General features: G+C 37.2%; 1 protein-coding gene across 3 annotated transcripts in view; it reads left to right on the forward strand.

Annotated features, from left to right (window-relative positions):
- Positions 1-15,183, forward strand: part of PHC3 (polyhomeotic homolog 3 (Drosophila)) — a 100,611-nt gene that overhangs the window by 59,674 nt on the left and 25,754 nt on the right. For all 3 annotated transcript variants that reach the window (XM_011949003.1, XM_011949001.1, XM_011949002.1), the window contains 2 exons: positions 3,866-4,734; positions 10,957-11,110. In XM_011949003.1, coding sequence (XP_011804393.1) covers positions 3,866-4,734; positions 10,957-11,110 — 1,023 coding nt within the window. The remainder of the gene's footprint in view (positions 1-3,865; positions 4,735-10,956; positions 11,111-15,183) is intronic.

Raw genomic sequence — 15,183 nt, forward strand, 5'->3', positions numbered from 1 at the left:
CTCGGCCTCCCAAAGTGCTGGGATTACAGGCTTGAGCCACCGCGCCCGGCCGGATATTGTTTTCTTATATGTATTTTTAGGGTGCTAAAGTAACTTGGTTTTCTTTATCATTTCTTTTTAAAGGTGGAGTTTCCACTTGATATTTAGTAAATTCTATTTTTAATATATAAAATAAGGTCAAACTTTAAATGTCTGGAAATATGAACTGTATTAGAGCTGAAGTTTTTTTTATCACAGTTTTTAGGATTTTATGAAAGTAGTTTAATTGGAAAAATATATATACTGTTTTTTGTAGACATTAATTCATTGTGTAGTGAGAAGGTCCTGTATTAATCTGCTCCAGCTGCCCTAACAAAATACCATAGACTGTGGCTTAAAGAGCATAAATTAATTTTCTCACAGTCCTGGAGGCTGGAAAGTCCAAGATCAAGGTCTGGCAATGTTCAGTTTCTGGTGAGGGCTCACTTCCTGGCTTGCAGATGTCCTCACCTGGCCTTTTCTTGAGTGTGTGGTGGGTGGAGGGAGCAGAAGCTCTCTGATGTCTTTTCTTAAAAGGGCACAAACCCTGTCATGTCAGGGCCCCACCCTATGACCTCATTTAACCTTTGTTATTTCCTTAGAGGCCCCATCTACAAATACACATTGGGAGTTAGGGCTTCAGCGTATGAATTTTGTCCCACACTCAGTCCATAACAGGTCCCTAGACTCAGTTAGGATCATAGGTTCTTTTAGACCTAACGCTGTCCTTAATAGCCAGATGATTTCAGGCAAGTCACTTAACTACTCACAGTTTCTTCATCTGTAATATGTTGGATTGGTATAGTACCCTGTCACTTTCATGAGATTGCTGTACTGAATGAAATAGTATGTGTTACTTTTTTTTTTTTTTTTTTGAGATGGAGTCTCGCACTGTCTCCCAGGCTGGAGCGCAGTGGCACAATTTCGGCTCACTGCAAGCTTGGCCTCCTGGGTTCACGCCATTGTCCTACCTCTCAGCCTCCCGAGTAGCTGGGACTACAGGCACCCGCCACCGTGCCTGGCTAATTTTTTGTATTTTTAGTAGAGACGGGGTTTCACCATGGTCTTGATCTCCTGATCTCATGATCCGCCCGCCTTGGACTCCCAAAGTGCTGGGATTACAGGCGTGAGCCACTGCTCCCGGCCAATATGTGTTACTTAAATAATAGAATATATATGTGAGAGATGATGTCAGCCATTAATTCTCTGACTATAAAGCCACCCTAACAATAAGAAGATGTTTATTAAAATTAGAGAAATTAACCAACATGATAGGATTTTTTTTTCAGAGCACTAGGTCTTTTCTTTGACAGAGGTATTGCTTCACATAGCCACATCATTATTCTGTAATATATGTGCTTATCAGTTGGACTTATGGACTAATATAAAATAAACACACTTTGATTTCTGATCCAAGAAAAATGTAATTTAGATGAAAGGATAGATTGCTAATCTATTGGATTGTCACAGCTCTAGGATATAAAAAGATTGCTTACTTACCAGAGCATAGAAAGAATTGTTATTCTTTTTTTTTTTTTTTTTTGAGATGGCGTCTCCCTCTTTTGCCCAGGCTGGAGTTGCAATGGCGCGATCTTGGCTCACTGCAACTTGAGCCTCCTGAGTTCAAGCAATTCTCCCACCTCAGCCTCCTGAGTAGTAGCTGGTATTACAGGCATGTGTTACCACGCCTGGCTAATTTTTGTATTTTTAGTAGAGATGGGGTTTCACCAAGTTGGCCAGTCTGGTCCTGAACTCCTGACCTCAGGTGATCCTCCTGCCTCGGCCTCCCAAAGTGCTAGAATTATGGGCATGAGCCATCACGCTCAGCCAGAATTGTTATTCTAGTAGATGTAATATCCATAGTACTTCAAGAGTATGGTAAATTTAACTTAAAACTTTACTTACAAAATTGAATTGAAGTGGGCCTTTGCTGTTCCGCTTGCAAAAAAGTCTATTTACTTATCTGTAGGCGGGAAATAATAATACCCACCTATACCACAGGCATTTTGTAAGTATGAATGAGAGACATGTGAAAGCACTTTGAGCCCCTTGGATGAAGGGCACTCTATAGAAATACAAGATTTAGTTAATTCACCCTTTTTGAATACTGTATAGCATAGTCTATATCAACACAGTTTGAAAGGGCTGACATAAAATTTTCAGTCTTAGTGTGAAGTACTAGTCCTAGATATTATATTATTATATGAAAATTGTTGACTTGATTTCCTTTTTTTTTTATGTAAACAATTAGTGGATATTTATTGAACTTTCTAAAGGCCTCTTTTTTGGATGTTAATCAGATGTTAATTTCTTTAAAGGATTCCAAACATTTTAAATAATAACCAAATATAAAAATGTTTTTTAAAAAAGTTATGGAAAGTTTTTATAAAGTTGTTGTCACAAATGTGGTTGAACACAAAAATAGATGTAAGGTGTAATATAGTCTTTCTCCTAATATTCCAAGGTTAGGAAAAAAAATTGCCCTGTCTTTAAATCTGTGTTAAATTTGTGTAATTTTTACCTGATATTAACATTAAGCAATTGTTTCAGTTTATCTTCTTGTGAACTCAGTTTCCATTCTTACTTAGGGAGGATTTCACCAGCATCTCCCTTTCTGTAAACATGTGTCACCAGTTTGCGGAAAAGGCATAATGATGGGGAGCTCCCTACCGTTTGATTGTGCTAATTCTTACATATATTTATTCCTGTTGAGAGTGGCTTCTTTGTGGAGAAAACCTCATACTGTCACATCAGTCGTTGAAGGGGTTTTTTGGTGAGGGAAAAGGGTTAACAAAATCCCTTATTTAGGTAGTGTGGGCTTTGATTGTCTCATTCTCTGCAAGCAAAACTAGTGTTTTCTTAGATTTAGAATGGCCCCTGAGTTTCAGTTCTTAGTTACAGTGATTATTTGACTGTGCTACAGGATTTACACATGTCTTTTGCTTAATCACATTAAATTATTATACAAAACATTTTCTCTTCCTGGGTCAAATGATATACCCTCATCTCAGCTCAAAAATGGAAACTCATTTGGAGAGCTTTATAAGTAATTACCCTATTAGTTGGAAGCAAGTTTAGATATGGATTAGAAAGGATGAGATCTTTATTTTATGAATTTTATTGTAGCCTTTTTATGATTTTGAAGTTATCTTTATATATGTTATACTTGTTCTATGATGATACTCCTCTTTTCCCGCAAAGAAGAAATTCAAGTGTATAAACTTTGCTATAAGTTAATGCAGATATTCAGGTGACCTATAAAATATAATAAGAACAAACTATGTACAGATTCAGATTATTAAGTTTTAGGCAGTTTTATTTTAGAACTTATCACAATACAGTATATTTTATGATATTTTAAAGTTTTCCAAGGAAAACCTGTTTGTCATTAAGTATTCAGGCCAGGCGTGGTGGCTTACGCTTGTAATCCCAGCACTTTGGGAGGCTGAGGTGGGCAGATCACTTGAGGTCAGGTTTCAAGACCATCCTGGCCAACGTGGTGAAACCCGTCTCTACTAAAAATACAGAAGTTAGCCGGGCGTGGTCATGGCATGGGTGCCTGTAATCCCAGCTACTCAGGAGGCAGAGACAGGAGAATCGCTTGAACCAGGGAGGTGGAGGGTTGCAGTGAACTGAGATTGTGCCACTGCTCCCCAGCCTGGGTGACAAGAGCAAGACTCTGTCTCAAAAAAAAAAAAAAAAAAAAGCAAAGTACTCTTGTCTGGAAAACTTGTAATAGAATTCTGATGATTATGACCTTCTGATATGAACACTTTTTCCTTTAGAGTTATTTACAAATTTCTGTATTTTTGAAATCAGTACTAATTGTCATTTTTTTCTCTCACAGCTTCATATTCTCCAATTCAGCCTCATTCTCTAATAAAACATCAGCAGATTCCTCTTCATTCACCACCTTCCAAAGTTTCCCATCATCAGCTGATATTACAACAGCAGCAACAGCAAATTCAGCCAATCACACTTCAGAATTCAACTCAAGACCCACCCCCATCCCAGCACTGTATACCACTCCAGAACCATGGGCTTCCTCCAGCTCCCAGTAATGCCCAGTCACAGCATTGTTCACCGATTCAGAGTCATCCACCTCCTTTAACAGTGTCTCCCAATCAGTCACAGTCAGCACAGCAGTCTGTAGTGGTGTCTCCTCCACCACCTCATTCACCAAGTCAGTCTCCTACTATAATTATTCATCCACAAGCACTTATTCAGCCACACCCTCTTGTGTCATCAGCTCTCCAGCCAGGGCCAAATTTGCAGCAGTCCACTGCTAATCAGGTACAACCTACAGCACAGTTGAATCTTCCATCCCATCTTCCACTTCCAGCTTCCCCTGTTGTACACATTGGCCCAGTTCAGCAGTCTGCCTTGGTATCCCCAGGCCAGCAGATTGTCTCTCCATCACACCAGCAATATTCATCCCTACAGTCCTCTCCAATTCCAATTGCGAGTCCTCCACAGATGTCGACATCTCCTCCAGCTCAGATTCCACCACTGCCCTTGCAGTCTATGCAGTCTTTACAAGTGCAGCCTGAAATTCTGTCCCAGGGCCAGGTTTTGGTGCAGAATGCTTTGGTATCAGAAGAGGAGCTTCCAGCTGCAGAAGCTTTGGTCCAGTTGCCATTTCAGACTCTTCCTCCTCCACAGACAGTTGCGGTAAACCTACAAGTGCAACCACCAGCACCTGTTGATCCTCCAGTGGTAAGCCCTTGGAAGCTCTTTGACTTTCTTGCTGAACTGAAAGTAAAAACGATTTTTTCCCACACTATGTTTTATTGCAAGATCTAAATGCCTCTGAACTAAAAAAGCTTGAAATTTCCATGTGTCAGTATTCTGACAAACATGCTGTATGGGCAAAGAAAATGCCATTGTTTGTTTAGTATGGTTGCATGCTTTATAATTTGTGATGGTAATTAAAGTCCCTCGTTAATTTTATTACTATTTAAACAAATCCATCTGCTATCTTTACAGAGTTGATTTTTTTTCCCCAAGGGAATGCATTTGAACCAGTGTCATCTGCACAAAGTTTTTTCTCTTAAGGTGATTATCCTTCATAGATCCCTTCTGTTGGCTTGTATGTTCTCAAAACGTGTGGTTTATCTAGCCTAACCCTTTTAGTTTTATGCATCCTGAAGTCCTGGGCCTTTAGGGGATTTTGTTTCAAGTTGCAGGTATGCTTATATGATGTAGTTTTTTGGTAAAATTATCCTTTGTAGTTGGAATTTTATTAAAAAATTTATTCTAGGAGAGAGTCCAGCTTTGCCAAAAATTTAACTGTAGACCATCTTATAGAATTATTAAACTTAATGGTTTTTTATTTCTACTGAGAGAAAATATGTGCTTAAAATATTTATCACTTAAAAAGCTCAAAAAATCTTAGTGGATAAATTTAATACTGAGGATGAAAAAATCCATTTAGAGGAGTAAAAGTTTTGAATAATTGAGATTGTAGAGGAATTTTTAAGAATAACCTGTAAAAACAATTACTTGTTGCCTAGCAAGGAAAATTATCTTGAAAAATACTTTTCTTTAAACATTCTCTAAAAGACATTTTAAGATTTATAAAACTGAAGTAAGCTCTCTAATTGTTTAGTCAGAAGGGTCAGATTCATAATTTGTAACTGAGGAGAAGAATCTTCCTAAAGGGAGGTTTTGTATTACACCTCATCCAAGAGATTTTATCACCTAAAAGCTAATAAATACTAGCTCAGAAAGGAGTTTCAAAGTATTTTTTATTATTAATACTTATTTTTTCTTTTCATACTTGGATTATCCTCAATGTTCTTTAATGGAAAGCATTTTGGAATTCTCATGAAACAAATGTATAGATTTTTGTATTCTTGTCATTCTGACTGATCTTAATAGGCACAAAGAGATTGAATTCTTCTTTCTGTGAATTTTTATTAAAATTAGAACTTGACTGGGTGTGGTGGCTCACACCTGTAATCCCAGCACTTTGGGAGGCTAAGGTGGGCTGATCACCTGAGCTCAGGAATTCGAGACCAGCCTGGCAAACAAGACAAAACCCTGTCTACACAAAAAAATACAAAAATTACCCAGGAGTGGTGGCCACACCTGTAATCCCAGCTACTCGGGGTGCTGAGGCAGGAGAATCACTTGAACCTGGGAGGTGGAGGTTGCAGTGGGCTGAGATTGTGGCCTGGGTAACTGAGCAAAACTTTGTCTCAAAAAAAGGGAAAGAAAAATTTTTTAAAAGTTTGTCATTCAGTTATCATGTCTATATTTTCTTTCAGTAGATTTTTGGAGTTTACTGTGGATATTGTAACAAAAACAGGAGTTTAGGAAGTGTACAGCACCTTCAAAAAATTTTTAATTTAAATTACTTTCTCACTACCTAGTTCAGTGATTTGGTTTTTAACCAGTAAAAAGTAAGGCAGTTTCCAGGCAGGGCATAATAGAAAAGAAAAAAATACAATTAAAAAAAAAAAAAAAGTAAAAAATAAAACTTCTTTATAGTCCTTGTATTTTTTTAATTGTTTATGTTAGGGGAAGCTATGGAGGAGCAAATTTGGGATAGAAATATAAGGCTGGGTGTGGTGCCTCACACCTGTAATCCCAGCACTTTGGGAGGCCAAGGCAGGTGGATCACCTGAGGTCAGGAGTTCAAGACCAGCCTGGCCAACTTAGAGAAACCCCATCTCTACTAAAAATACAAAAATTAGCTGGGCATGGTGACGAATGCCTGTAATCCCCGCTGCTTGGGAGACTGAGGCACAAGAATGGCTTGAACCTGCGAGGCAGAGGTTACAGTGAGCCGAGATAGCACCACTGCACTCGAGCTTGGGTGACAGAGTGAGACTCTGTCTCAGAAAAAAGAGAAAGAAAGAAAAAATATATATATATTTGGAACATAATACTTTAAAAACTAAAACCAAAAATATTTTCTTGCCCCCTGCACTTCTACCTTAAAACATTTTTGGAAGTTTAAAAAATGATATTAATAACTTTCTCTGCTATCACTGATACGGTTATTATGCTTGCTATTAATATTTCCATGTTACCTTTCTAAATATTTTTTAATATTTTTTCTTTGGGTAACATAACTCTTTAATAATTTATTAAACTTCTATTTTTTTATTACCTTTGACCAAATGTGTTATTTTTTCCATTAAAACACATTTCTTCACAGTTTATATTTTGCTGGTTGTTTCAAATACTTAAAGGTAGAAACTTGTATTTTTTAAGAGATGTGGAAATTTGAAAGATCAGGGTGAATTTTCAAAGTAAAATCAGTATGTTTTTAAAGATACTTAAGATTTAAAGTTTTTTATTGACATTTGGGTATAAATATGTTGAGGGTAGGTAATTTAGAACTAATAAACAAATATTCCTCAGTTTATTTAGGAAAGGGAAACAGATGGGAATATTGGACTTTATTGAGGTAAGTTTGGCAGTCTTTTGTTATTTTTAGAATAGTTATAGTTATGAGCTAAACAGTAATTGTGATGTGCAGTTTCCTAATGATCTTGTGAGTGAGCAAAACCTCTACTTTGCTTTTTTCAACATTTTAGTTGTTACATTTAGATTTGTTAATGCTGACTGTGCCAGATGTCTGTGACAGATTTGTTTTTGCCTACTTCTTTTATTCATGTACTTATTTCGTCTTTATATGAGAGTTCTGGAAGTATGTATAGTTAGCTTTAAGTATAATGAGTGGAAAGTATTTTATAGTATTTGGTGGATTATTTCAAAATATGCTATTTGTGTTATGGCTCTTTTCATCCTTTAAACTCTACTGTTGTTTTTAAAAATTAGAATTCTATGTATGATCAAGCTTTGATTTCTTAAAAGATACTCTAGCCGATGTTTGAATAACATGTAACTGCATTAGGATTAAAGAGAGTTTCAGCATTTTAAGCAAAGATCATGTTCTTGGAAAGAAAAGTACTATCATACTGAAGGAATGCTACATAGATAAAATTGAGCTGGTTGATAAAACCGTATTTGTTTAATTATCTCTGAATTAACATTTCTAACACTAAGGCAAATTAAAGTTTTCACCGTGACAGCACTTACCCTTGGGGACTAGATTTTTTTTCTTAATGCCCAGACGCTTTTTAGAATGATTTTACCTATATTGGGCGTTATCATCATTTAAAAAACCATTATCGTCATGAACAGATGTAGTAGGTATAATTGTTGCTCCGAACAATAACAAATGACTGCTTTCACTTTTGAGATTCAGGCATGAGGCACAGAATCTAATCTGTCTTATTTTCCAGGTGCAGGGTTGTGAGCAAATAACTTTAAAAAATGTTGCCTACTTTGTAGCTGATTCAGATCACGGTTCTGAATTTTATATTTGGTATAATATTATATTTGATATAAAATTATCCAGTAACGCCGGGCGCGGTGGCTCAAGCCTGTAATCCCAGCACTTTGGGAGGCTGAGACGGGTAGATCACGAGGTCAGGAGTTCGAGACCATCCTGGCGAACACGGTGAAACCCCGTCTCTACTAAAAAAATACAAAAAAAGCTAGCCAGGTGGCTGGCGCCTGTAGTCCCAGCTACTCGGGAGGCTGAGGCAGGAGAATGGCGTAAACCCGGGAGGCAGAGCTTGCAGTGAGCTGAGATCCGGCCACCGCACTACAGCCTGGGTGACAGAGCGAGACTCCGTCTCAAAAAAAAAAAAAAAAAAAAATTATCCAGTAACAGTAGAATTTTAAAGTTGTACAAAAGACAATCTTAGTGGAGCCTTGGAAAGATTATTTATTTTATTTTATTTTATTTTAGTTTTGACTGTCACCTATTGTTACCTTTATAACTTATTGTTATATACCTATAGATGAAGCTTGATTGTCCCTTTTACAACACATGGGTTTTTTGGTTTCAGAAACCCTGATCACTTTTATATATAATTTTATATACCTTAAAACATCAAACTTTTTAAATTGTTTGATTAAAAATGCACACAATATTAGATGTCACTGAAAGGTTTCTTGTGAATGTTGAAAGTTTTTTTGTTTGTTTGTTAACATTTATGGGGCTAGGTGTGCGGTGGCTCATGCCTGTAATCCTAGCACTTTGAGAGGCCAAGGCAGGAGGATCACTTGAGCCCAGGAGTTTGAGACCAGCCTGGGCAACATGGTGAGACCTCATCTCTACAAAAAAACATTTAAAAATTAGCTGGGTGTGTTAGTGAACATCTGTGGTCCCAGCTACTCAGGAAGCTGAGCCTGGAGGTCAAGGCTGAGTGAGCCATGATGGAGCCACTGCATTCCAGCCTGGGCAGCAGAGTGAGACCCTTTCTCAAAAAACATTTTTTTAACGGGAAGAATAGTCAGTTTGGTTAAATAAGATTTTAAAAACTCATAATTTTTGTAAACTTAAGTAATAAACTTTATAGGTAGAAGAAGGGAAATTAACTCATGGCTTTGTTTTTATTAATCTATCATTTTTCATAAATAATGGTTAAGTAAATAATAAATGATAAATTAAAATACCCATGTCAATCTCTAGAAGTATTCTTTGAAATGGAAACATTAATAATAAGGTATTGGCCTGGCGCGGTGGCTCACGCCTGTAATCCCAGCACTTTGGGAGGCCAAGCTGGGCGGATCACGAGGTCAAGAGATCAAGACCATCATGGCCAACCTGGTGAACCCCGTCTCTACTAAAAAGTACAAAAAATTAGCTGGGCATGGTGGCATGTGGCTGAGGCAGGAGAATCGCATGAACCCGTGAGGCAGAGATTGCAGTAAGCTGAGTTCGCACCACTGCACTCCAGCCTGGCAACAGGGCGAGACTCTGTCAAAAAAAAAAAGTATTTCTACTTACATAGCTCCTTCTCAGGTTGCTTTCAATTCCATTTTCCTTTTTCTTTTTTTTGAGATGGAGTCTCACTCTGTCACCCAGGCTGTAGTGCAGTGGCCTGATCTTGGCTCACTGCAACCTCTGTCTCCCAGGTTCAAGTGATTCTCTTGATTCAGCCTCCCAAGTAGCTGGAACTACAGGCACCTGCCACCATGTCTGGCTACTTTTTGTATTTTTTTTTAGTAGAGGCAGGGTTTCACCATGTTGACCAGGCTGGTGTGGAACTCCTGACCTCCAGTGATCCACCCACCTCAGCCTCCCAAAGTGCTGGATTGCAGGCATGAGCCACTGCACCTGGCCCCATTTTCCTTCTTAAGTATAATCTTTACAATTGGATAACAAGGTGGTTAAGTTATAGACTTAAAAACTTTCTCCCATAAGTATGGAATGTTATAAAAAGAGTAAAAAAATAAGGTGTCAAAGAGCTTAGGCTGTGTGTGTGTGTGTGTGTGTGTGTGTGTGTGTGTGTATGTGTGTGTATTTCAAGGAAAGATATTTTCTGTTTGCATATTACTGTATAAAGAGTCATTAGATTGTTGAGTAGAACAGAAAAGGAGAGATATAATTGCATATCATTTTTGTAGATTCTCAGATGTTACTTTTTATAATTTAATCTTTAAATTACATAATAATAAGGAAGAGCCTGGGATAGAATCCTACATGTCCTAATAATAATGTGTCATTGTGGGGAATTACTTAGTGTGCCTGTGAAAAATGTTAGTATCTGTTTTGATTCATGACAGTTAGAAGCTAGCAAAAACAATTGAATTCCCAAAATCATTATTTTATTTGTATTTTTTAATTATCAAAATTAAAAATAGGTTCAGACTTGAGTATCATCTTTTTTGAAACCTTAGTGATTTTTGGTGTAGATACTGATTCACAGCTTGCTTTCAGTCAAATATTATCAAGAAATATGAAAAACTTCATTTGAGCAATTTTAAAGTTTTCCTTTCAGCCTGTCAGAGTAGTCATTTTTGCCTTGTTTTTAAATTTAATACACATAGAATTTAGTTTTCTGAAATTAAGAACACTTGATTAAATTTAGTTTTGGAAACATTTTAAGGCAGTGTGGTTTGTCATTGCAGGTTTATCAGGTAGAAGATGTGTGTGAAGAAGAAATGCCAGAAGAGTCAGATGAATGTGTCCGGATGGATAGAACCCCACCACCACCCACTTTGTCTCCAGCAGCTATAACTGTGGGGAGAGGAGAAGATTTGACTTCTGAACATCCTTTGTTAGGTGAGAAAATACCAACATTTGTGGGAATTTTTCTATTTGATAAATGTTAATAATAGGAAAAGTTGATTTTTTTCCCTCCCCTCCTTTCCCCTCTTTTTGTAGCTGGAACTACAGGTACACACCATTACACCTGGCTAATTTTTTATTTTTTATAGAGACGAGGTCTTACTATGTTGCTTAGGCTGGTCTTGAACTACTGGCCTTTAGCGATTCTCCTGCCTTGGCCTCGCAAAGTGTCGGGATTACAGGTGCGAGCCATTGCACCCAGCCTGTTTCTTCACTAGAGATGATATTAAACGAACTTGTTATGGTAGTTAATTGTAACAAAATACAGATTTAACATTTTTTTTTTGAGACAGGGTCTCACTCTGTCATCCAGGCTCAATCATAGCTCATTGCAACCCATATCTCCTGGGCTCAAGTGATTCTTCTGCCCCAGCTTCCAAATGGCTGGGTCTACAGGAACGAACCTTCCAGCACACTTGGCTAATTTTTTATTTTTGTAGAGATAGGATCTCATCCCATTGCCCAGGCTTGTCTCATACTCCTGGGTACAAGTGATCCTCTTGCCTCGGCTTCCCAAAGTGCTGGGATTACAGGTGTGAGCTACCATGCCCAGCCTGGAAAATTCTTTAATAGCAGGGAAGCTCAATAACTTACAAATTGTTCAGTACCATCCAAATGAAAACCTATCATTTCAGGCTTCTATATTTTCAGTGGTTTGTGCAGACATGTTTCATATGCTCATTCACATTCATGTATCAGGCTATTTCTAGTTTAAAAATTAGAATAAATGAAAATTCTTTCAAAAGATTTAAATTATACTTTCCAAAAATCATGAAGTATTCTAAGCCATATGTGATATTCCTCACAATTGTTTGTGATTCAGACTGAGTAAGTGCTTTCAAAAGTGTTCTTTAGTATTTATAGTACTTAAGTTAAACCTCACTAAATTCTTGTAAGAATTTGTAAGACATGGATTAAAAAAATTCTTACCTGGGCTTGTTGGTGCATGCCTGGAGTCCCAGCGTGGTTGGAGGCTGAGATAGGAGCATCACTTGAGCCCTGGAGTTTGAGTTCAGCCTGTACAACAGAGCTACAAAAAAGAAGTAGTCTCTTAAAAAAAAGTTCTTGTGCTTAACCATTCAAAGTCTTATTCACTATTTCAGTGCTGTTTATGAGTTCAAACAAATCTCCTGCATGTACCTCCTCACAAAGCTACTGTGTATCCTAGGTATTTTACTAAACATAAATGTTTCATGTTATTTTTTAATATTTATGAATGTTAGGATTAGAGGTTGGCACACTGCTCACTGTTCAGATCTTTTCTGCTGCCTATTTTCTTTCTCTTTTTTTTAAGAGACAGGGTCTCACCATGTTGCCCAGGCTGGCCTCTTAACTCCTGAGCTCATGTAATCCTACCTCAGCCTCCTGAATAGCTGGTAGTACAGGTGCTCTCCACCATGCATGGCTTGCTGCTTATTTTTGTATGGTCCAAGCTAATGATGGCTTTTACATTTCTGAATGGTTGAAAATAATCAAAAGAAGAGTAATCGTTCATGTCATGAAAATATATGTAAAATTCAAATTTCATTGTCCATAAATAAAGTTCTGTGAAACATAGCCACTCACTCATTTGTTCAGATATTTTGGCTGCTTTTTACTAACCACAAAGTTAAGTAGTTGTAGAAACCATAACGACCATTTATGGAAAGTTTGCTGACGCCTGATCTGAATAATACTAATCTTGGTTCTGGCTTTGTTGTACGTATTCTGTTCTGTTGAATACGTACATTGCCCTCATGATCATTTTCAGTTAAGACGGACTACTACAACAGGCATGGAAACAAACTGTTATGGGACACTGTCCCTGTCTGCTGTCCAGGCAACCCTTGCCCTCTGCTTTCTTTAGCGTGCCATATCCCCTTCCCTTCTTTTCTCTCGAGCTTCTATTCCCTCACTACTATTGCAAATCTCTAGAAAGCCTAAAAGGGGAAATTTAATTTTCTTTTAACTTTTCCCCCTCCTGAAAAGTAGAAAACATTTAGTCAATAAACTTATATAAAATATTTAAGGTGAATTTTATATTACTGCCTTTTTTTTTTTTTTTTTCTTTGAGACAGAATCTGGCTCTGTCGCCCAGGCTGGAGTGCAGTGGCACGATCTCGGCTCACTGCAGCTTCTGCTTCCTGGGTTCAAGTGATTCTTCTGCCTCAGCATTCCGAGTAGCTGGGATGACAGGCGTCTGGCTAATTTTTGTATTTTAGTAGACACAAGGTTTCACCATGTTGGCCAGGTGGGTCAGGCAGTCCACCCACTTTGGCCTCTCAAAGTGCTGGGATTACAGACATGAGCCACTGCACCTGGCCTATTATTGCGTTTTTATTCAAAGTAATACCTCAAAAGACTTAAGAAAGTTTATAGTATCAAATCTTTGTGGTTTACACTGAAATGGATTTATGTTGCTGCGGATTTCCTGGAGTTTTGATTTAAAGGCAGAGATATAAGTTTTATTGCTAATCTGTCATGAGATTAGAGTTAAAAAAAATAAATGTCAGCTTTATTGAATAGTAAACTTACATTTTAGTTGTGATTTAATTACAAAATAAGCATTACTAATAGTACTTGAAGTTTAAACATTTCTGAAATATTGGAACACGAGTATCTTTCCATGTTTTCCTCAGGAATGTAGTCTGAGATCCTGACAAGCACATCTCTCTGGCTAAATTGTCAAAGTACAATGTAGACTTGAATCTTCCTATAATTTACCTCATACTTATTACTCTTCTGTAATATTTGAGGGGGAACTAAAGCACAGGTTGATTTTTTTACAGTAACTCTCATCAAATCCTGAAATAAACTAACTTGCAGAAATAGACTTGTTTCCATCTAGGATTCAGTTGTTATAAATCTTTAAAATGCTTTGAAAGTAAAAAGCATCTATACAAAAAGAAAAATCTCAATCTCTTGTTCAGTAAGTGATACTGAGAATAGACAGATTTGTGGCCAAATCTTGTCAGTTAGAACTTGGGTTTTCTCTCATACTTCTCTTAAATCTAGAGGGTGTAATAATTGTGTTTCTTTTCTATTATAATACATATATGTTTCTCATGTTTTCGGTTTTTACAACTTATGTAAATAGCTATTACCATCTTCAAAAAGTAGTTTACAGCTCTTTTGAACAAAATTTAGGACTATAAGTTTGGTACATTTATGCATATGATCTGGATATTAATTAGAACATACAGCAAACTTTATTTCTTGAACATACCAAATTATACTTAATGCAACTTTATATTTTAAAAGTAAAGTATCTCTTATCTCTAAATCTGTAAGGGACATTAAAATTTTAATTTAGATTTCAGCTCTTCATAGATTTGTTTTTTCCATTGTATAGAAAAGTACCTTTCAGTCCTACTTCAGAATTTTTAATCTTTCATCCTTTGTCCCCTCCTAGAAGTACATGTGAAGATTTGGTATGTGAGATAGGATTTTTGTGAAGTTCTTCAGTTTGATAACAGATTTGTACAATTCTGTATTTGTTCCTAGAAATTAGCAAATTAACATTTTCTGCTGATTTTCTTTTCTTTCTTTTTTTTTCTTTTGCTTTTTATAGATTGTGTGACTTTGTGTGACTTTAAACAGGTTTTCCAGTACAGTTTGTTTTGGTGGATTATTTGGTGAAACTAGATTGATTTATGGATATAACTGCTGTGAAGGCTGGGCATGGTGGCTTATACCTGTAATCTCAGCACTTTGAGAGGCTGAGGCAGGAGGATCACTTGAGTCTAGGAGTTACAGACCAGCTGGGCAACAAAGTGAGACACCATCTCTACAAAAAACATTAAAAAAAATTATCCAGGCAGCAAGGCTCAGTGAGTGGCTCACACCTGTAATCCCAGCACTTTGGGAGGCCGAGGCAGGCAGATCACAAGGTCTGGAAGATAGAGACCATCCTGGCTAACATAGTGAAACCCCGTCTCTACTGAAAATACAAAAAATTAGCCAGGCATGGTGGCGGGTGCCTGTAGTCTCAGCTACTCGGGAGGCTGAGGCAGGAGAATGGTGTGAAC

Source organism: Colobus angolensis, unplaced genomic scaffold (assembly GCF_000951035.1).
Source record: "Colobus angolensis palliatus isolate OR3802 unplaced genomic scaffold, Cang.pa_1.0 Scaffold289, whole genome shotgun sequence".
Taxonomy (NCBI): Eukaryota; Metazoa; Chordata; class Mammalia; order Primates; family Cercopithecidae; genus Colobus; species Colobus angolensis.